The sequence below is a fragment of the Balaenoptera musculus genome, chromosome 11, assembly GCF_009873245.2.
Source record: "Balaenoptera musculus isolate JJ_BM4_2016_0621 chromosome 11, mBalMus1.pri.v3, whole genome shotgun sequence".
NCBI lineage: Eukaryota > Metazoa > Chordata > Mammalia > Artiodactyla > Balaenopteridae > Balaenoptera > Balaenoptera musculus.
In genome coordinates, this window is record NC_045795.1 from 97,841,417 (window position 1) to 97,864,135 (window position 22,719).

Sequence of the window (22,719 nt, forward strand, 5' to 3'; positions counted from 1 at the left end):
TGAAATCTCCTGGGTCACGGCTTTATGCTGCTGCTTCTTTGCTGTGAGCCCTTCCCAAGAGCAGGGAACAGTCACTGCTCTGGTGAAGCCCCCATGAGGAGTCTGGCCTGGGAGGGGCTGCCCCTCGCAGCAGAAGAGCAGAGGCTTGCAGTGAGGTCTGGGAGATGCCGCTCCGGTAAAGTGCTGGGCCAGGAGGGGTGTCTCTCCCAAGGCTGCTCCGCTGTCGGGGAAGCAGTCCTTTCTCTCAGAGGCTTATATCCTCATGTTTTGAGCTCCTAGAAAATCAATCCTCTCTTGCTTCCCTTGGTTTTCTCTCCTACCAGGAATTTGGAGGAGCGATGGTTTGTCTCCAAGTCTTTCCTCACCGGTTGTGCGTTTTCCCACTTGCCAGCTTCCCTTCCTTCCCACCCCCTCTCCATGCTTCTGGTCTGTGACCTACCTTACCTTCTAGAAATGCAGGAGAAGCTGTGTGATCATGGGCCAGCCACCTACCCTCTCTGAACCACGAGGGCTTCCTCAGGCAGCAGGACAGCCATGGTGCTCAGACAGAATGTTCCAGTACTGCACCGGTTCCACCCGCCCTGACCCGAGCTTCTCTTGCTGCTTCCCCACAGGGACTGCATCATGCTCTGTTGCCTGAACAGCGGCACCAGCTTCATGGCCGGGTTTGCCATCTTCTCGGTCCTGGGCTTCATGGCATATGAGCAAGGGGTGCCCATCGCCGAGGTAGCAGAGTCAGGTAAGTTTGCCGGAGAGAAACTATGATCTTCCTCCTCAACTTGGTCTTCTCCTGGGCTCAGGTCGGGCTCAGGTCTCAGGAGGGGGCCCACTGTCCATCCACAAACCAGGCTCCTGGGAGGGAGCCACCAGCCCAGAGAACCGTCACCTGGTCGACCGCAGGAGCTTTCACTGGCCTCCCTGCCTCCCCTATTGTCCCCTCTGTTCCATGCACCTCTGACCCTGCAGAATGATTTCTTTTTTCAAAATGCAAACCTGGACATGTCCTTCCCTGACGAAGAGCCTGTTTTGGCTTCTCCTAGGGCTGACCTCTCAGTGTGGCCCCCAAGGCCCTGCACTGCCCATCTCCTGCGGTCTCACCCTCCACCTCACTCCCCTGTGCTCACTCTGCCCCACCACACTGTGGTCTGCTTTCACTTCTGCAACATCGCTCTCTCCCTCCCTGCCACTCCAGGACCTTTGCACACGCTGTTCCCTCTGCTTGGAGGACTTCTTTCCCTTTCCTTGTTCTAGATGTAGAATCACCATGAGTGCGACATTCCTAGTGTAAGATGACGTGTTTGTATCAAACACACCACAGGTAGGGTTATTGCTGCTAAGGTAATTGTGCAAAATGGTGAATAACTCTCCCCTTGATTTACATTTTTTTGAATTCTGGGAAAATTCAGTGTATAGTTAAAAGTACAAAAATAGTTTGCATTTACATAACAGAGTTAGCCTCTCACTTCCCATACATCTAAATAGGTTTTTCACCTGCAAGAATGTGTGGTAGGACAGTTAGTCAGGAGCGTCACAGGGGGCCCAGCCTCCCTGGCCTCCATCTCCTCAATGCCGGTCATGCCCTCCATTTGTTACGACACACCCCTGGGGCTGCGTTCCCTACGCTGAGTACCCTAGTCTGGGGTGTGGCTGCTTTTGCCTGACGCGCACAGAGAGGGAAGCACCCCTCTGACCCACCAAACTGGGCAGGGTGGTAGATGTGGGCACTGGAGCAGGAAGCTGGTTGCCAGGCTCTGCTTCATGACCACTCGGGCTCCACCTTCCTCTGCATGGCGTCTGTCAGAGGGACAGACAGTCCCTGCTGAAATCAGGGGGCCAGAGCTGGACCAGAGGATATTAATATGATCGAAGCTCTCAATCATCGAGCGCCTGCTCTGGGCAGGAACCGTCTCATATGATCCTCGACTCAGCCCTCCGAGGTGGCAGTTTTGCTACCCCCATTTTACAGATGAGAAAGGTGAGGCTCAGAGACGTGCCATCACTTATCCAAGGTCACACAGACCGGAAAGAACAGGGCTAGATTTAATCCAGGCCATGCTCTCACCACTCCATCCCGTCGCCCACTGGGGGCAGGCACCTGGCACTTCACGAAACATTCATGTTCCTCCCTCGCTTTAAACCATGGGGCAGCCCTGTGAGGAGGCAGCATTACCTTCTCTGTGGGACTTTTGCCCTCTCTGAGGGACCTTTGCCCTCTCTGAGAATCTGCTTCCTCCTCTGTAAAATGAGCAAACTAATTCCCACCTCAGGTGTTGAGTGCTATAGGATATCTACAGCACTGTGTCACTCCTGGTTCCAAGCAGGTAAGCCTGCTCTATGGTTAGGGGTGTGAATCAGACCAAGATCCCCTTTAGGAGTTCCGGCCATTTGGATAAATTGCATGTTGCAAGTTTGTAGCCCAGTCACCCTTCTCAGCAGGTTCTTGCAGGGAAATTTACAACTTTAAATACCTAATTAGAAGGAAGGTGTTGTTTTTTTTAACATCTTTATTGGAGTATAATTGCTTTACAATGGTGTGTTAGTTTCTGCTGTATAACAAAGTGAATCAGCTATACGTATACATATATCCCCATATCCCCTCCCTGTTGCGTCTCCCTCCCACCTTCCCTATCCCACCCCTCTAGGTGGTCACAAAGCACTGAGCTGATCTCCCTGTGCTATGCGGCTGCTTCCCACTAGCTATCTATTTTACATTTGGTAGTGTGTATATGTCAATGCTACTCTCTCACTAGAAAGAAGGGTTTAAAGTAAAAAATTAAAGTTTTTATCGGAAGAAGCTGAAAAAAAAGTACAAATTAAACCCAGAGTAAGTAGAAGCAAAGAGATAATAAAGGTGTGCTCGCTTTGGCAGCACATATACTAAAATTGAAGCAATACAGAGAAGATTAGCATGGCCCCTGCGCAAGGATGACACGCAAATTCGTGAAGCATTCCATATTTTAAAAATAAATAAATAATAAAGTTAAGACATATAAACAATAGAGAAAATTTTCAAAGCCAAAATTTGGTATTAGAAAAGATAGCAAAATTTATAACACCCTGGCAAGGCTAATCATGGAAAAAAACGGGAGAAAACACAAATTACTGATATCAGGAATGAAAGAGGAGATATGGCTACAGATACTCTAGACATTAAAAATGAGAATAAGGAAATATCATGAACAACTTCAAGCAAATATACTTGATAATGTAAATTAAATGGACAGATTCCTAAAAATACATAATTTACTTAAACTGACTCAAGAAGAAATAGAAAAACTAAATGGCTCTATATTTTGAAAAGAAACTGAATTCATTGTCAAAAATCTTTCTACCAAGAAGACTCCAAGCCCTGCTGGTTTCACTGGCAAGTTCTACCAACTGTTTAAAGAATAAATAATATCACTCTTACACAAACTCTTTTAAAAATTAGAGGAAGTAAGAGTATCTGAGGACAACAGCTATATAGCTACATATTTCCCCATTTTCCCCCAAAAAAGAAAAAAACAAGAAGGGAAAAGTATATTCTGTAGAAAACTATGCCCTCTGCATAACCTGAAGCAGAAAATGTTGAAGCTGCAGATAACTGTAGCAGAAAGAAAAATCACCAATCCCAGTTCACAGTCTCCACCGCAAAGGCAAACCGAGAAAAACTGTGGACAGACAGAAGATAGAGGCTAGTGAAAGGACCTAAGAGTGATTTGGAGCAACCACCAGAAAGATTAAATCTACTCTAAACCTGAATGTACTGGAAAGGATCCAGACAGATCCCTTAGCAGGGACTACAGAGAAGGGATTCAAGGTAGGTGTGATTTCAAGGGGCATGGGCCATTTAAAGGGACAGGCACATTTTAAAGGAGGTACCATTTGAAACACAAAGCTTCTTGGGGAGAAAAAAGGCAAAAAGAAAGGGAAAACACCCTTTTACAATGAGATGGTGAAGGGAAACCAAGAAAAGGGGATTAAATGTAAATACCTGTAAAACAAAAGAGAACCATAAAGTCAGGGTGTGAAAATTGGAGCTCACCCTTCCCCCATCACCAGAACAAAAGGCTGCTAATGTGCCTGGACTTTGCAGTACTGGCAGAAGAGGGCACTGTTAAGCTGGGACTATTGTAAAATACCCAAGAACACGAACAAGAGAAAAGTCAAGTCCCTGCAGAACTACTATAGCGAATCAGGAGTAGAAAGTTCCCACGTATCTATGAAGAACCACACTGTGCCTCTGAAAACCAACCATGAAATAGAAGAAAACTGTAAGTCAACACTCCAAACAGAATTAAATATACTCAAACAAGCATCTGAGGATGTGAAAAAACTCTTTGAACCAGAAATTTTAACAAATGCATGAGGAAGAGAACAGGAATGAATGAAAAGGGAGTTGATTGAAATCAGGGAAAAAATGAGAAAAAAGGAAAGATATTGTTATCTCAGAAATGAAGAATAAATTGCAAAGTATCAAATGGAGAATAGTCTCAATAAAAGGCATTTTAAAAGGAAGGAAAACACCAAGTGAATGAAAATGACATAAAGAAGTAAAAATGATCCCTCCAAAAAAGTAGAGGGAAGACCAGCAAAGAAGAAAATATTCATATTATCAGAGCCCCTAAAGAAAAATAAATAAATAAAACAATGGAACAGAGGTAATATTTAAACTATAATCCAAGAAAACTTTTTAGAAACAGGAAAAGAGCTGAATATACACATTGAAAGGACTCTGGGGTACTAGGGAAAATTAACCCAGAGTGATCAACTCCAGACATCTTAGTAAAGATACTGGATTTCAAAGATAAAGATAAAATCCTCAAGCCTTCCAGGCAAAAAAACACCAAATAACTTATAACAGCAAAAGTATTAAACTGGCATCATACTTTTCAAAACTAACATACAAGACAACTATGGGGCAGCGTTTTTTTTTTAATTCACACAAATAAGTGTGAACCAAAGATTTGATATCCGACCATGTCTTCAAATGTTAAAGCTATAGAAAAAACATTTTCAATATACAAGAACTTAGAGACTTATACAATCTTCAGCCCTTTGGAAGAATCTGCCAGAGGTGAACTTCATCCAACCCATTAACGACTGGGAAAAACTTCAGAAAAGGACTGATGGTAAGCACTTAAATATATGTAAGTATACATATAAGACCAAAAACAAAGGTGGGGAAAAAGATGGAGGACTAATGTAGAAATATGCTATATACTGTTACAAAGTAGAAATCATTAACCAAAAAATAGAGGAGGCAAGAGAAAATATCAATAGAAAAAGCTCACTGATGTACGAGCAATAGGTGATAGTAAAGGATACGTACTGAGGGTGAACCTGGAAAGCCAGATAGTAAAGATTTACATAAGAGAACAAGGGCCTAAGAGCATTTTAAAAAGGTACAAGTATAAAAAGTAACCACTAGAATAAAAACATAAACCTTCCTAAATACCAAAATAATAATAATAGTAAAATTATAAAAAAGAACAAGAAGACACAACTCATAGAGATACATATAAAAATATACATAATTATATTGTCAGTTAAGACCAAATATATCAATCATATCAATAAATGTGAATGACCTTAATTATTAAAAGAAAAAGATTTTCAGTTTGGCTCACAAAATAAGACCTATGCACAGGCATACTTTGTTTTATTGTGCTTCACTTTGTTGTGCTTCGCAGATACTGCATTTTTTACAAATTAATGCTTTGTGGCAACCCTGCATACCCTGTTTACTGCGGATAAAATGCTATCAAATAGCACGGAATGCTACAGAGAAATCGCTCTGGAAAGAAGAGTCAACCGATGCCGCAGACTTCACTGTCATCTTATATTAAGACATTGCCACGGCGACCCCAACCTTCAGCATCAACCACCTGATCGGTCAGCAGCCATCCACATTGCGGCAAGACCCTTCACCAGCCAAAAAATTATGACTCACTGAAGGCTCGGATGATGGTTAGCACTTTTAGTAATAACGTATTTTTTAATTAAGGTATTGTTTTTTTAGACATAATGGTATTGTACACTTAGACTACAGTATAATGTAAACATAACTTTTATATTTGCTGGGAAACCAAAAAAATTCATGTGACTCACTCTATTGTGATATTCACTTTGTTGTGGTGGTCTGGAACTGAGCCTGCAGCATCTCTTGAGGTGTGCCTGTGTGTGCAGTATAGAAGAGACACATCTAAAACAAAATGATTCACAAAGCCTAAAAATAAAGGGATAGATGATGATAACAATTCTGATATCAGACAAAGTAGCATTCAAGCCCAAATGCATTAAGCATGACAAAGGATGCTTTTTAATGTTAAAAGCCACAATTCACAATGAAGATATAACACACACAAAAATGTATGTACTAAATAACACAGCAATAATCTTTATGAAGCAAAAACTGCAGGAGATGGAAGGAGACAAAGATAGAAATAAACTAACAATAAAAGAAAACTTTACTAAACACATTTATCAATAAAAGTGAAAGAATGAAAATAAATTAATTACATCCCCTGTTTAGAAAAATAAGAAAAACAACAACAAAATGAACTAACAGAAAACACAAGGAAGGAAATAATAAAGATAAAAGCAGAAAGTAATGAAGTAGAAAATAGAAAAATAGTAGATCTGGTTTTTTAAAAATAATAAATTAAGCAACCTAAATGTCCACCAACAGAGGAATGGATAAAGAAGATGTGGTACATATATACAATGGAATATTACTAAGCCATAAAAAAGAATGAAATAATCCCATTTGCAGCAACATGGATGGACCTAGAGATTGTCATACTGAGTGAAGTAAGTCAGACCGAGAAAGACAAATATCATATGATATTGCTTATATGTGAAATCTGAAAAAAGGGTACAAATGAACTTGCCTACAAAAGAGAAACTGAGTTACAGGTATAGAAAACAAACTTATGGTTACCAGGGAATCAGGGGGTAGGGATAAATTGGGATATTGAGATTGACATATACACACTATTATATATAAAATAGATACCTAATAAGGACCTACTGTATAGCACGGGGAACTCTACTCAATACTCTGTAATGGCCTATTTGAGAGAAGAATCAAAAAAGAGTGGATTTATGTATCAATATATGTATAACTGATTCACTTTGTTGTACACCTGAAACTAACACAACATTGTAAATCAACTATGCTCTAATAAAAGTTAAAATAATAATAATAATAATAAATTAAAATTCTAGGTTTTTAGAAATAAAAATAGGCAAATCACCAGATGATCAAGAAAAAAAAAGGGGGGGAGAACATGCAAATAGCAAAATTAGAAATGACAAAGGGGAAATAAGCATTGAAGCAGAAGACATTTTTAAAAATCATAAGAGATTATTTTGCAATCCTCTTTGCATATAAATTTGAAGACCTATATGAAATGAATATTTTCCTAGGGAAATAGAGGTTGCTAAAATTGACCCCATTTGATTTAGAAAGCTTAAACAGGCCAATTTCCATAGAAAAAAATAGAGAAAGTTATTGAGGAACTACCCCACAAAAAAAACAACAGGCCCAGATGGTTTCTCAGAAGAATTCTACCAAACCTTTGGAACCAGCTAGGCCCAGTGCTCTATAAATTATTCCAGAGCATTGAAAGGGGAGGAAACTTTCCTAACTCATTATATGAAAAGTATGATATTGATACCTAAACCAAATAGAAAATGCAAAGAAAGAAAACTACAGATTAATATCACTCATGCGTATTGATACAGAAATACTAGATAAAATATTAGCAAACTCAAATCCAAACTATTAGAATCCAAAATCACATTAAGAAGGTAATATACCATGTCCAAGTAGGATTTATTATAGGAGTAATGTAAGGTTGATTTAACACTAAGAAAGCCATTAATATCACACACTATATTAATAGCCCAAATAAAATAAATCATAAAATTATCTCCATAGATACTGAAAAAGTCTTTGAAAAAGTCAACATTTATTCACTATTAAAAAAATCAAGTAAATGGAAATTGAAGCATATTTTTTTAAATAGGTATGCATATCAAAGTTTAAAAAGCAAGTATCTATTATAGTCCACCCATCATGTAAGAAAGAAGGAGATAAAAGAAAATATGTCTGCGTGTTTGTGTAAAAATAAATAGAAAATAAATAAATAGAAAACGTATTAAGTTTTATTAATAATTAATTGTTTATTATTTATTAATAATTATTAAATATTATTAATAAATAATAATATTAAGTATCGATATTTAAATATTAATGATTAATATTTTAATTATTGATGGTTAATTGTTAAATATTAGTAATTACTAAATAATATTATTAAATATTAATTATTAATAATAAACTTATTGTTTATTTATTTTAAAATAAATAGGAGAAACTAGAAAAGAAAGAGCATGGTTACTTGAAGGGGTGGGTAGAAAAGGGATAGAAAAGCGGGAAGAATAAGAAGTAAGGACAAGAAGGAAGCACCCCTTCTCTGAGTATATATCTTTATTAGTTCTGACTCTTAGAGTCACAGTATTATTTCACATACCACCCAAAATTAATAGTTGCCTTTTGTGGGTGGAACCAAAATGTAACGAAAATAGTAACAAACGAACTTAACTATATTACAAACAAACAATGCAACCATACTTAAGAGAATGGGGAAGAAAAGAGCTAACATAAGTGAATTTCAGGAAGCAGTATGTTGACTGGAAACTGTAAGGCTAAAAAAAATTACTGTACCCTTGTTGGTAAAAGGAAATGGGTTAGCAATTCTAAACTATTACATGGGTATGTTAGGATTGAACAAACAAGTCAATATAGATAATTCGAGGCAGATTTTTCACTGCCTGAAAAAGAAGTTACAAATAAGGAAAGTAAAGAAGCTAGAATGAACTGTATTAGAATTGGAGGTATAAGTATGGACTTATGGTTTTAATATTTATACAGGTAGATATAGGCACATAAGCATGTATGTTTGTGTGGGTAAATACACATATACGTGTTTCCTAGCTTTGTGTGCTGAGAGGGTCTGTGAACAAAGATACTCCAGTAGCAATGAGCATACCTAGTGGTCAGATCTTGGTTTCTAAATGCTATTTAGAAAGGAACCAGAGCCCCTTGGAGAAGCAATTGATTTGAGTGCTGGGGAAGGACAAGATGAAGTCGGAACATATTATGGTGCCCCTAAAATAAGAAAGTACTCAGAAAAATGTTGGAGGTATGTCAGAAAGACACAGGAATCAATCTGAAGAAGTTCCCAATGGCCAAACCAGGGATAATTTGAATAGCAAAATAAATAATGAATAATGGATTATGACCCCTAGAATAAACTAAGTACCCAGGAGTCCATACCTGAAATTAATAAAAATTGAATAAATAAGAGGATGTGACAGGGCAGCTCTTTCTTACAGAAAAATTCTAATTAGTAAATATAGAAGGAATGAAGAAAATATAAACCCATTAGGCAAACACCATAGGGATAATTGTTGCAGGCAAGGTCCACCAATGGATGATAAAATCAATGGGTAAAGGTTTGACTTGAAAGAGGATATTTTCATGATCTCAAAGTATCCTCCCCAAGATGGTTACCAATTACAAAGGGAAACATGGTAACTTTATAGTGGAGAAAACTGGCATTCACCAACTTACCCAAATGATCAAGGTAAACATCTCCTGTACTAAGTTTTATTGACATCCTGTGTCCCCTTATATGATAAACTGAGAAAGACACAATATCACTTCTATAGTTTTCTTGCCAAAAATATGCATAATCTCAGTTTAGTAATGAGAACATCAGACAAACTCACATTGAGGAGCATTCTGCAAAATAATGACCAGTACTCATCAAAAGGTCATGAAAGACAGGAAAGGGCTGAGGAACTGTCACAGGATGGAGGAGACTAAAGACAGACAGCCGTGAAGTGCAAAGTGGAATCCTGAATTGGATACTGGGACAGAATAAAGGACATAAGGAGAAAAACTGATGGAATATGAGTAAAGTCTGTAGCTTAATTAATAGTATTATACCAGTTTCCTAGCTATTAAATATTAAATGCTTTACCCTAAAATCTGAAACAAAGCAAAGATGTATGCTGTCTCCACTTCTATTCCATATAATACTGGAATTCCTAGAGAGTGTGATAAGGCAAGAAAAATAAATAAAAAAGATTAAGATTGGAAAGGAAGAATAAAAACTGTCTTCATTCATAAACATCATGATTGACCCCATAGAGAAGGCCTAAGAAACCTACAGAAAAAAATTACTAAGTAATTTAGTAAGGTCACAGGATAAAAAGATAATAAACAAAAATCTATTGTATTGTGTATATGCTAGCAACAAACAATTGGAAAATTTCAAACTTCTGATTTTCACAAGACACAACTAAAAAAATGAAAAGGCAAGCCACAGACTTGGAGAAAATACTTATAATACTTCTCTCTCATAAAGGATTTATATCCCAGGGACTTCCCTGGTGGTCCAGTGGATAAAACTCCGAGCTCCCAACGCAGGGGGCCCGGGTTCGATTCCTGGTCAGGGAACTAGATCCTGCATGCATGCCGCACCTAAGAGCCTGCATGCTGCAACTAAAGATCCCGCATGCCACACTAAGACCCAGTGCAGACTAAATAAATAAATACCAAAAAAAAATGTTTAGAAAGGATTTATATCCCAAATATGTTATAAAGAAGCCTCACAACTCAATAAAAAGGAGACAACCCAACCAAAATTGGCAAAGGCTCAAGAGGCATTTCACAAAAGGCGATATATGAATGGGCAATAAAGATATGTGAAGATACTCCACATCGTTAGTCATCAGGGAAATAGAAATTAAAAACAGAATGATAAAATAATACTTCAGGCCTGCTATGTTTAAATTTAAAAGACTGACAACATCAGGGACTTTCCTGGTGGTCCAGTGGGTAAGACTCCACATTCCCAATGCAGGGGGCCCGGTTTGATCCCTGGTCGGGGAACTAGATCCCGTGTGCATGCCACAACTAAGAGTTCGCATGCCACAACTAAGAAGCCTGTATGCCACAACTAAGAAGTCCACATGCCGCAACTAAGAAGTCTGCATGCTGCAACTAAAAGATCCCGCATGCCGCAATGTAAATCCTGCGTGCCACAACTAAGACCCAGCGCAGCCTAAATAAATAAATAAATAAATAAATAAATAAATAAATGAATGAATGAATGAATGACAACATCAAGTGTTGACAAGGATGTGGAGCCACTGGAACTCTCAAACATTGCTGGTAGGAATGTAAAATGGCACAGTTAACTTCGGAAGTCAGTTGGGCATTTCTTAGAAAGTTAAACGTATAATTACCATATGACCTGGTAACTCCAGGTAGGATGGATAAAGCTAATCTAAGGTGAAAAAATATCAGATCAGTGGTTGACCAGGGCAAAGACAGGGAATGAGGGTGGAGAGACTGCAGAGGGGCCCCAGGGGATGATGGAAGTATTCTATATCTTTTTTTTTTTTTTTTGGCTGTGTTGGGTCTTCGTTTCTGTGCGAGGGCTTTCTCTAGTTGTGGCGAGCGGGGGCCACTCTTCATCGCGGTGCACAGGCCTCTCACTGTCGCAGCCTCTCTTGTAGCGGAGCACAGGCTCCAGATGCACAGGCTCAGTAGTTGTGGCTTACGGGCCTAGTTGCTCCACGGCATGTGGGATCTTCCCAGACCAGGGCTCGAACCCATATCCCCTGCATTGGCAGACAGATTCTCAACTACTGCGCCACCAGGAAAGCCCCAATATTCTATATCTTGATTGCAGTGGTGGTTATCTGGGTGTATCCACTTTTCAAAACTCATTGAACTGTACACTTAAAATGAATGCTTATTATAGGTAAATTAGACTTTAACAAGGCTGTTTTTAAGGTAGAAAACAATCAGAATGAATGTTTTTTGAACATTTACCTTTTTAAGTGCTCTCCATATTCTGTATCATCCCACTGAATTCCCCAAACCACCCTATTAGGTAGGACTACATTGTTCCCATTTTCTAGCTGAGGAGACAGAGGTACATCTCACAGTAAAGAATGAGGATCTGAACCCTTGACCACTGTGCTACAGGGCTAGAACGTCACAATCTCGCCCTTGACATTAATAAAGCTCATCCTGAGGATGTGCTAACAAGCCCTCCACTGGGAGCAGCCAAGAGAAGTGAGTGTGGATCTGGGAAATGAGAGGAGACGCCCAAAGGAAGAGGTGGCCTGGGGGGACCAGCATTTGTCCAAGCCTGGACTTCTAACTACTTACATAGGAATCATTGGGTGCCTGGTCCTTGCCTCACCCTAGACCGACTGAATTAGAATCCCTGGGATGGGCCTGAGAGCCTGCATTTTAATAAGAATGTCCCCCTCCTACCCCCACCTACCCCAGTAGGAAGAGTAGAGACAGGTCTGTGCAGAGGAAGGTCTGGGTGTCAGACCAACCTGGGCTTGAATCTGACCCTTCCAGACCCTTGCTTCCCTCTCTCTGCCTCAGCTTGCTCATCTGTACAATGGGCATCATAATAGTACCAATAGCATGAGGTGGCTGGGAGATTTACGTGATTTGAGTGAGAATTAGTCACAGCGCCTGGCACAAAGGAAGCACTCAATACATGTTGGATTAAAATAACAATTGAACGCGGCATTGAACTCCACTCAGCATCTTTCTCTCTCCTTCCTCTCCAGGCCCCGGCCTGGCCTTTATCGCCTACCCCAAGGCCGTCACCATGATTCCCCTCTCCCCACTGTGGGCCACCTTGTTCTTCATGATGCTCATCTTCCTGGGCCTGGACAGCCAGGTAAGAGGGGAGCCCAGGCTGGAAGGGCAGGGAGCCAGGTATATTGCTCTCCAGAACAGCTCTGAGACCTACACACCACGTCCTGGTCCTTGTCGTCAGAACCACCCAGACCCTAAAGGACACGGGGATGTGGAAGAGCATCTTCTTCTTCCTTTCTTTATCTCTGGATTGGGGCCCCCGTGTCATGCCGCTGGCAGCCACATAGGTCCTTGGTACCACCACCAGCTACCGCTGCCCCGACATTCCACCTACCTGCCTCTCTTCTCACTGTGGGCTTCTCCCAACCCACCCTCCACTTGGCAGCCCGCCTTCCTCCGTGAAGGCTGTAGAGTTAGAACTAGCAATTTATCTGTGCACATTTTCCTTTCTCTCCGCACGAACACGTGCACTTACACCTTCTCACACTGTAAAACCCACCCAGCCCGCCCTCCCACCCTCCTCCAATCCTCTCCTTGGTTTTCCTGCCGGAAACCTGTGGCCTCCAGTCTCTCTTCTGTCCCGGATATCTGCCCCTTGCCCTGCTGCTCCATCGTGGCTGGGTTTCCTAAGAGCCCCAGAGAAGGTTTTCCAGCCAAAGCCAGGTGCTCTGCTCTCAGACAGGGCTCTCTTGGCGAGGTGCTTCCCACCCCCCTGCCTGTGACCTTGTGCGAGTCACTTAGCACCGAAGCCCGGTGGCTGGTGTGTCTGTCTATTCAGCCAAGTCCTATTTCTTCCCCTGGATGGTTTCTCAGAAACTGCTAAGCCGAGCTGCGGAAGCACCGGGTGTTTTTGCTGATAATCATCCCATCCATTGTTGGGGGCAGAGGCCTCAGGAGGGATTGGCAGCTTGTGTGACAGTGACAGGCCTGCCTCCGCAGGGGGTGTGGGGTCTGGGCCTCGGCTCTGTGAGTCCCTGGGCTGAGCCAGGCCAGCATTAGGACAGAGACACTTGGTTTGCAAAGGGGAACTGGGGGCCCAGAGGTCTGGCCTGGATGGCTGCCCTGCCCACCCCCAGGTGTATATGGCATGGGCTTTGTGCCTGGGCTGTGTCCTCAGTTCTCAGTCATGATAACGACATGGGCTGGGGGTCCCCTTTTGTTATCCTCATTTTGCAGAGGAAGAAACTGAGGCTCAGAAATGCTGAGTGACTTGCTGGGACATGCACCCAAGTCTGTGTGCTTCTTAGCCCACCTGCTCTGATGTCACTTCAGTTTAGGTGCTGGATCAACAGGCTCCCTGGCATCTCCTTCCTTCCCTGGGGACCCTGGAGAAAGGACGAGCACGGCCAGCCTTGCTGCAGAGGCAGGGCAGCCTGGAGGCTAGGAGTCCAGGTGTTGAAGCCAGACAGGGCTGGGTTTGAGTCCCAGCTGCACGACTCTGGCCAGCTGTGTGACTCTGGGCTAGTCACTTCACCTCTCTGTGCTACAGTCCCTTTGCACAATAAGGATAGAAATCCGTACCCTAAGGAGGTGGACATGAACCAGAAAGGATTTGGAGCCAAAGAATGGCTCCAGGGAAGTGGGGGAGTGCCCCACAGAGGTGACCGCCAGCCTCTGGAACAGGATTGCCTGGTTCAAATTCTGGCCCTAATATGTTATACCTCTGATCTCAGGGAAAGTTGCTTACACCCCTATGCTTCCGTGTCTTCATTTACAAAACGGGTAATAATAGGACCTAACACCTAGAGATTAAATAAATTAATATCTGTTAACTGCTTAGAACTGAGCCTGGCACACGACAAGCACCATGTGTTTGCCATTGTTGTTATTATTCATTTATTAAACATTTTCTGAGCATCTCCTCTGTGCCACTGGAAATAGATGAAAACAATGTGGCCTCTGCCCTCCAGGGTCTCACCTTCTTGCTAGGAGATAGATCAAGGGCAATCACGGGCCCCACGAGATGAGGGATATGGACTAGGCAGGGAAGAGAGGGGAGGTCTGTAGGAGGCAAGGAGGAGCAGTCAGGAAAAGGCTCATGCAGGAGGTCTGCCCACAGTGCTGGGAGAACCCGGGCAGGGGGGTAGGGGTATGCTGGGATATTTGGGCTGGGTGTTGATGGGTGAGTAGGAGTGTAACTTATCCCATACCCAGCCCTGTCTCAGCATGGTGAGACACAGATGCTTAGTGGCTCAGGCTCTGCCGTTGAAGCCTGCCCAGCTCAAACACAAGAGCTAGGTGTTAGCTCACCTGACTGCCCTCCTGCCAGCAGAGGATCACTTGCTCACCAGAAGCAAAGGGCAGGGGAAATGTCACAGGCCTGGAGGACAAAGCAAGTCAAGTCCCACCCACAGACCAGAGCCTGCCAGCAGCAGAGCCCTCAGCTCTCAGGACAGTTACAGGGACTCCCATCTTGCTTCCCAGGCAGAGGCTGGGTCTCATTTAAGTCGTTGACCCCAGAACAGGGCCCAGCACATAGGCATGTGATAGGCAGCATTGGGGGAGAAGGAATTCTAGAGTCAGGAGACCTCATTTCAAGTCCTGACCCTGCCACTTCCTTGCTGAGAGACTTTGGGCAGGTCACTTTCCCTCTCTGAGCCTCAGGGTCCTCATGTGTTAAATGGGCCTGCCGGAGTTCTGTAAACGCCGGGATTATTGTTTTTATTCTTGGGTCCTCCATCAGGGTGAGTAAGTGTGGGAATGAAGGTGAGAGACCCAGTGGAAAGGAAGCCCAGGGTTTAAGGCTGCTGTGCTTGCCTGGAGCCAGGGCCACTAAGAACGGCCTTTCTCTTGGGTTTCACACCATCATTTCTACCCTGTCCAGTTTGTGTGTGTGGAAAGCCTGGTGACCGCTGTGGTGGACATGTACCCCAAGGTCTTCCGGAGGGGCTATCGGCGGGAGCTGCTCATCCTGGCCCTGTCGGTCACCTCCTATTTTCTGGGCCTCGTGATGTTAACGGAGGTGAGTGATAAGGATACAGGTAAGTGATGTGAACAGGGTAGCACAAGGGTTAAGTGCCTGGGCTTTGGGTTAGCGGGTCTGACATTGACTAGCTGTGTGACCCTGGCTCCAGGTCCAGCACTTCTCGGGGACTCCGTGTTCTTATGTTTGTAATGGGTTGCTGTGAGACTCCATGGAAGTTCTCATTAAGGCCTTAGCTCAGTGTCCTGCGTGTGTAAGTGCTCAGCGCAAGGTCTCCACTTCACCGCCAGAGGGAATAAAACTCCCAGAGGGAAAGGCTGGGTTTACCTGGTCATCATGAACGTCTGGATGCCGGGGCCACCCCTTTTAGTAACTTCTGGGTGAAGGGGACAGTGTCAGCTACGGAACCCTCAACTAGTTACTATTATCGACCTCAAGTTCAGAGGAGGCTTTTCTGGGGCATCACTGAGAATAGGCGTGAGGAATTGGGCACCTTCAGGCGCTGTGTGTTCCCGCCCCAGCCCTTCATGTGTACCCTCTTGTCTCTGCCTGGGGTCAGGAGGGGCTCATCATGACCCTAAATTAAGACTGTCTCAGAAAGCCATGATTCTCTTCCCTCCTGCAGCCATCCTGTCTAATAAATACTTTCTTAAGTACCTTGGGAAGGTGAGATTAGATATCTTTTTATCCACACTCACAAAATTAATTAATTTTAAAAACCAAACCACCCCCCACCAAAAAGCCTAAAAACTGTTGTCTAGAGACAAGAAGAGGTTTTGTAAGAAACGTGGAAAGAAATGAGGGAATTCAGAATCTGTCAAAGCAGCTGATATGGTACTGAAGTCCGTCTGTTGATCGTCATGCTCCACTTCTCAGTTCAAATGCCACCTCCTCCTGGAAGCCTCCTCTGCTTTCCTTCCCACTCAGGACTTCATTCTAAGCTCAGCTCAGCCTCCCTCTGGCCATTACAATGACCTGTCTGTTCACCTGCTGCCCCCACCAGGCCCCGAGGTCCTCAAGAACAAGAGCTGGCCTTGACCTGCTCTGCACCCTTGGGGCCTGGCACGGGGTGGGCTCTGGGGCGTGGTGGCTGGTGTTATTATTGCTCCTAGTCATTGTCACATTAATGGGAGTGATAATCAGCGTTTGAGCAAATGAATGGTGCAGCACCTCCCGTTTCCTCCTCTGCTCTCCCCACACGGAGAACCAGCGAGGCAGTGAGCAGGGCCTCATTAAGTGCTGATTAATTATGCAAAGTAGAGTCTTTTGTCACGCACAAATTGGGGGGTTAACCTGATGCCTTAAAAAGGCTGGTGGCGCTACAAGAAGAGCAGGCATTGGAGGGCATCCCCGGCTTGCAGCAGGCAGGTGGAGGGCCCTCCTGGACACCGGCCCTGGTGTCACAGAGCCTTCCAGCCCACCATCCTCCAGGCCTCGGGTCTGTCCCGGGGCACCTGGGGCCCCAGCCCATCAGGGAGCCAGCGCTGCGTGCATCTGCCCAGGACCAGCGTGTCCTTGAGTGATCACACCGGGAAGTTCAAACTGCCAAATGGGCCCTGTCGGCCTCAGTGATTGCTGGCAGGATCTTCTCCCTCATTTAAACACATTTAAAGCTCTGCTCTAGGGAAAAAATAGTCCGCAAATATCTGATCTTCCACTGAGGCAGTGTGGTGGGTGGTGAAGGGCACGGGCTCTGCAGCCGGACACTTGGGCTCAGTCCTCAGCCCCACGGCTGGGCAGCTGGTGGCCTGTGGTGCGTATTCTCACTGGCCCGGGCCTCGGGTTCCCCCACGTGAGCACCGAGGATAACTGTAGCGCCTGCCCTGTGGTCACACTGTGCAGGATCAGCTAGACTGAGACCTGGGGACCAGTTACAACAGAGCTGGCACTTGGAGAGCACGGCATTAAGGCTTCCTTCTGGGTTTTTTTAATGTATGATGTTTGTGGAAGGAGACCCTCAGGAGAGCAATTAGGAGGGCAGTCCTGGGTTTAACTCAGAAAGCTCCTTACCCTCAGAGACTTGAACGCCTACCATATCTGTCACAGACAGGAGGCCCCAGACCAGATACGGCCCAGCGATCCATGTTGTTTCCCCCTCACTGTGATTTTTTAAGAAGACGAAGAGGTTACCAAAATTAAAGAGAAAGATTTCTCAAGAAAATTTGGATTTTTGGCATCTTCCAGAAAATCTGTAGACGTGGCTGCCCAGGCCTACGTCCCCCAGCAGCAATCGACCGGAGTTGTGTGGCCACGTGGGGCCTTTGCTCTCCAGTTAGCCACAGTCCCCACCACTCCCTGCTGTCACACACTAGGACCACTTGGACTCAGCACTGAGATGTTGCCCCTGATCTAGTTGAAGAGATGAATGAGGAAACAAATAGTCCCAGGGTGTGTGGTCTTTCACATGACAGAAGGAGGCCCGGGGGCTTTGGGAACACAGAGAAGAAGCTTAGTCCCAAGAGGTCCCCGTGGCAGACACATAAGGAGGCTGTCCAGGCTTCATCCTGGCCTCTTAACCCCCGTCCTGGCATTTGGAACACCTCCCCCAACCCGACCCTCCCTCCCTTTTGTACTTTTATTTCTGCTGCTTTTGATTGTCCCGCTAAGGACTCTCATTGTGTTGTAGGATTTTCTTTACGGATCCCAACCCTTCCCACACCTGCATCTGGCCTCTCCTCCTCTGCCCACCCAGACACCTCCCCTGCCTCCCAGAGATCCTCCCAGATCACCTTGGCCAGCCAAGCTTGCACCTCCCTGGCCTTCCACTGAACTTAATCATCAGAGATTTGCATATCACAGAGCTGGCCCACTCTGTTCCTGCATCCCACAAAGATTGCGCACCTACTGTGTGCCGAGTCTTTGTCCAGAAGCAGGGACACAGCTGTGGACAAGCCATTCAGAGTCCCTCCCCAATGGGGCACTCACTCCATATGATTCAACTTGCACTTACGGGGACATACTGCAAGCTGGGCCCTGCGCTGAGGGTGGGAGACACACAGAGGACCAGTGGGGCGGCCTTCCCAGCGGGAGCTCAGAGCTAACAGAGGCGCCAATGGCGGAACACTTTTTTTTTTAAACTATGAATCCTTAAAATGTGCTATGGAGGCCCAAAGAAAGAACGAGGCTGTCAGGGAGGGCTTCTTGGAGGAGGTGACATTTGAGATGAGCTTTGAAGGAACTTACCCAGTGAAAGGGAATAGCATGTGCAAAGGCACAGAAGTGAGACAGTCCCTTGGTGTGTCCAGGAGGGAGCATGTTGAGGGGGACTGTGGGAAGGGGAGCTGAGGCCCAGTGAGGAGGGCGGCCCTGGCTGGCAGGCTGAAGGAAGCCAAGGGGTAATTGTAAACTGTAGGGTGACATGGTTGGATTTGCAGGTTGGAAAGGTCCCTGTGAAAGCTGGTGTGTGGAAGGGTAGGAGAGGGAGGCTGGAGGCAGGGAGGCCAGTGGGGAGGCTGTCACAGCCACCTGGAGAGAGGTGCTGAGCCTGTCCAACCTCCAGTCTCTGGTCTTCTGTGTTGTCTCTGACGTTTGGGGAGCAGGGGCAAGACAGACCATCGCAATCCCAGCAACCCCCAGAGGGTGGTCTTAGGGGGCACCCAGGTGTGGTGGGCGCAGTGTTCCAGGACCCTGGGGAGACCAGTCTGTCCGGGTGGAAGTGAGTCCCGGCTGGTGGTAGCCGCAGGGCAGAGGGCCCTTCCCAAGGCCAGCTGGCTGACCCTGCTCTCCAGTGTGTCTGTCACTCTGTCCATATTTCTGTCCTCTCACTTCCCAGGGCGGCATGTACATCTTCCAGCTCTTTGACTCCTACGCCGCCAGTGGGATGTGCCTTCTCTTTGTGGCCATCTTTGAGTGCATCTGCATCGGCTGGGTGTACGGTGAGTAGAGGCCGAGCCCTCCCACACCCCAGAGGCCACCATGGTGCCCAGCACACGGGCACCCGGGACCCGGCTGGGCCTGGTTTCCCTGTGGCTGGTCTCCATCTGCATCAACCTCTTCGTCCTCCCCTCAGGGACTTCTTGTCCTTTCCCACTTGTCGGGAGACCCTCCTGCTTTTATATCCCTGCAGCAGAGGGAGGGGTTCCCGGCTCAGACACTATGACCTTGATTCTGTCCTTCTGCCCCTGATGCTCAGTTTTCCCATCTGCAAAATGGAGTAGTATAAAAAGTCACCGTGTCTCCGAGCAGGAGGTAATGTAGGCAAAGCAGCCAGCCCAGTGCCTGGCCCTCAGTCAGCACGTGCCTTCCGGTCCTCCAGTTCCCCAAACCGTATGATGCGTGCGTCAGGGTTGCTGGGCTGGTTGATGCACACTCCCAAGTGTGGTTCGGGAACAGACACCCCACAGGCCACCCCTCCGGCCCTCACCTTCAGAGCCCTGACCCCACCCCCGTGCAGGTCAGCCAGCCCCTGGCCCTGCCTCAGAGGGACCACCTTCCTCCTTTCCCCCAGAAACTCCTGCCCGTTTCCTGGACCTCACTGCCCAAGGTCAGAAGGGGTCTTCCCAGTATTGAACCAGAGTCCCTTCTACTGCAGTTTATCCTGACACCTCACATATGTAACACCTTGGTAGTTTTTAAGCGGTAAATAGGGTTCCTGCCGCAATTTGTCTTGGGCTGGGGAAACCAGACACTCGTAGCCTTCCCTCTGAGTCTTGTACAGAAATCTTCTGGGGTGTGTGTGCCCGTCTTCTTTATTCTGGACAGGAAGCAACCGCTTCTATGATAACATCGAAGACATGATTGGCTACCGGCCGTTTTCCCTCATCAAATGGTGCTGGAAAGTCGTGACCCCCGGGATCTGTGCGGTAAGGGCCCTGCCAGGAGCCGCCTGCAGCCCACCCACCCACCCACGTACTTCTCCACCCCAGAGCCCAGACCTGGCTGAGGCCGAGACTGAGGAGGTGATGTCCCCCTGGGGACCCTCTGTGCCCTCAGAAAGTCCTAGGCACCTGACACCTTTCAAAGCTGGCATTGTGGGGACAGTCTCTGGGCTTGGCCAGGGGGCCTCACTAGGACCCCAGCCCTGCAACCAGCTTGCTGTGTGATTGTGAGCAAATCACCTCCCTTCTTGGGACCTCAGGTTCTATGCCTGCATATGTATAGAAGGCGACTGGGACCTGCTTCTGTGGGGCCGAGGGTCCCATGAAAGGCATTTGTCTCTGCTGTTCACAGTGAAGCAACAGCGTGAGGGTAAAGAGGGCTCACGCTCTGCCCCTCAGATCAGACCGGGAGAGGCCTTTGTGAGAAGATGTTTAACTAAAAAAACAAAACCCCCTGCTCTTCACCCGTTCTTGGCACTGGAAGTATCTCAGAGCATCTTCACAAACCATCTTAGTTCTGAAAGGCAGCTTTGAAACCAGCCCTGAGAAGTAGCTAGGAAAAATAAAAATTCCTGACTGGGCAGAGGCTGGGGATGAGGCTCCTGGGGGTCGGGGAGGGTCTCCTGGGATCTGTGGGGGTCAGTTCCCCGTGTTTCTCGCTGTGGACCCAGCAGGGCCTCACCTCTCCGAGGCCACCACACGGGGTTGACTCTCCCCTGCTGGCTGCCTGCACGCAGGCTGAGGGCCGCCCCAGGGACCTTTCCCCGTCTCCCCGCAGGGCATCTTCATCTTCTTCCTGGTCAAGTACAAGCCCCTCAAGTACAACAACATCTACACCTACCCCGCCTGGGGCTATGGCATTGGCTGGCTCATGGCCCTGTCCTCCATGCTCTGCATCCCGCTCTGGGTCTTCATCAAGGTGTGGAAGACGGAGGGGACACTGCCGGAGGTGAGCAGCCTGGGAGTAGGGGTCAGCAAGGGCGGGTCAGAGGTGGGGGGTATGGCCAGGGTGGGGCTGGCTGTGCTGGGAGGGCTGGTGAGTGTGGGCACAGCCATGGGCACGTCTGGGTCCCCGCTTCCTCATCTGAGCAATGGGTGTGATGAGAACATGCCCCTGTGTGTCTCCCGGGGAAGCCTGGCCAGCTCCTCCCTGGCGGGTATTCGTCAGTACTGCTGTGCTGAGGCCTCAGGGTTGAGACGTTTTCCCTGAGCTCAGCCTCAGTTTCCTCATCTGTAGAATGGGTCAACAGCAGTCCCTCACTTACAGAGGTTGTTTGAGGACTCAGTGAGTATGCAGAGGGAAAGCACTTAGACCAGGACCTGGGAGAGAGAGAGAGACCAAGTGTTAGCTCTTACTGCTCTGTTGATTCTGTTCATTAAGAACCCCATTCCCAGGGCACAGGGAGAGGGTCTGACATTTGCGGAACACCTATCCTGTGTCGTCACTGTGCCAAGCTCTCTCCGTGCTGCATCTCCTCTAGTCCTCAGAGAAATTAAGTCATTCACCTAGGATCACACAGCCAAAAATTGGCAAACCAAAATGTTTTAACAATTGTATTGAGGTATGTTTTCTATATCATATCATAAAATTCACCCATTTCAGGTACACAATTCAGTGGGGGTTTTTTTTAGTAACTTTCTGTGTAGTGCAGTCATCACCATAAATCAGTTTGCAAATATTTTTATTTATTTATTTATTTATTTATTTTATTTATTTATTTTTAAGATCCCTGGTGCCCATTCCCAGTAAGCCTTGTTCCCAGCCCCAGAAACACACAAATCTGTCTCTGTGTGTGTGCCTCTTGTGGGCGTTTCCTGCCAGTGGAATCCTGCAGTATGTGGTCTCTTGGTAGCAGAGTGAATGCGGACCCCAACCCGTCATACCCCCCGCACCCACTCTCTCTTCACTCTCCTTTCCCACCCGCTGGCAGATCAGAAGGTCTGAGTCAGCTTCTCGCCCATTTTGCAAACTGTCTGCTGTGTGCCTGACGCTGCTCTAAGCCATCTACAAGCACTAGGCCACTGAATCCTCACAGCAGTCCTGTGAGGTGGAGGAGCTTCCTGTCCCCATGTCACAGGTGAGGAAGCTGAGCACAGAGAAGTGAAGCAAGTTACCCAAGGGCACACAGCCTCTGAGCGATGGAGCAGGTACCCTGTGCCCCCCCGCCGCCTCATTCCTGCCCCAACTCTCGGGGCTCTCGGGGCTGACCTGTGCCTCACAAGCATGGGGCATGTGTGCAGACACCCACGGGTGAGAGCCAGCTCAGAGTCGGCTCCAGCCAGCCCTCCTG

At 46.3% G+C, this 22,719-nt stretch overlaps 1 protein-coding gene and 1 non-coding gene across 3 annotated transcripts in view; both read left to right on the top strand.

Annotated features, from left to right (window-relative positions):
* SLC6A11 (solute carrier family 6 member 11) overlaps positions 1 to 22,719 on the top strand; it is a 122,405-nt gene that overhangs the window by 95,728 nt on the left and 3,958 nt on the right. For both annotated transcript variants that reach the window (XR_005021860.1, XM_036869109.1), the window contains exons 8-13: positions 615 to 739; positions 12,658 to 12,770; positions 15,513 to 15,650; positions 19,384 to 19,486; positions 20,313 to 20,413; positions 21,207 to 21,377. Coding sequence is in view for 1 of the 2 variants with exons in the window: in XM_036869109.1 (XP_036725004.1) it covers positions 615 to 739; positions 12,658 to 12,770; positions 15,513 to 15,650; positions 19,384 to 19,486; positions 20,313 to 20,413; positions 21,207 to 21,377 (751 nt within the window). In the remaining variant the exon portion in view is untranslated. The remainder of the gene's footprint in view (positions 1 to 614; positions 740 to 12,657; positions 12,771 to 15,512; positions 15,651 to 19,383; positions 19,487 to 20,312; positions 20,414 to 21,206; positions 21,378 to 22,719) is intronic.
* Positions 2,854 to 2,960, top strand: LOC118904619. The gene has a single exon (XR_005022067.1). It is a non-coding gene; the product is annotated as a U6 spliceosomal RNA (small nuclear RNA).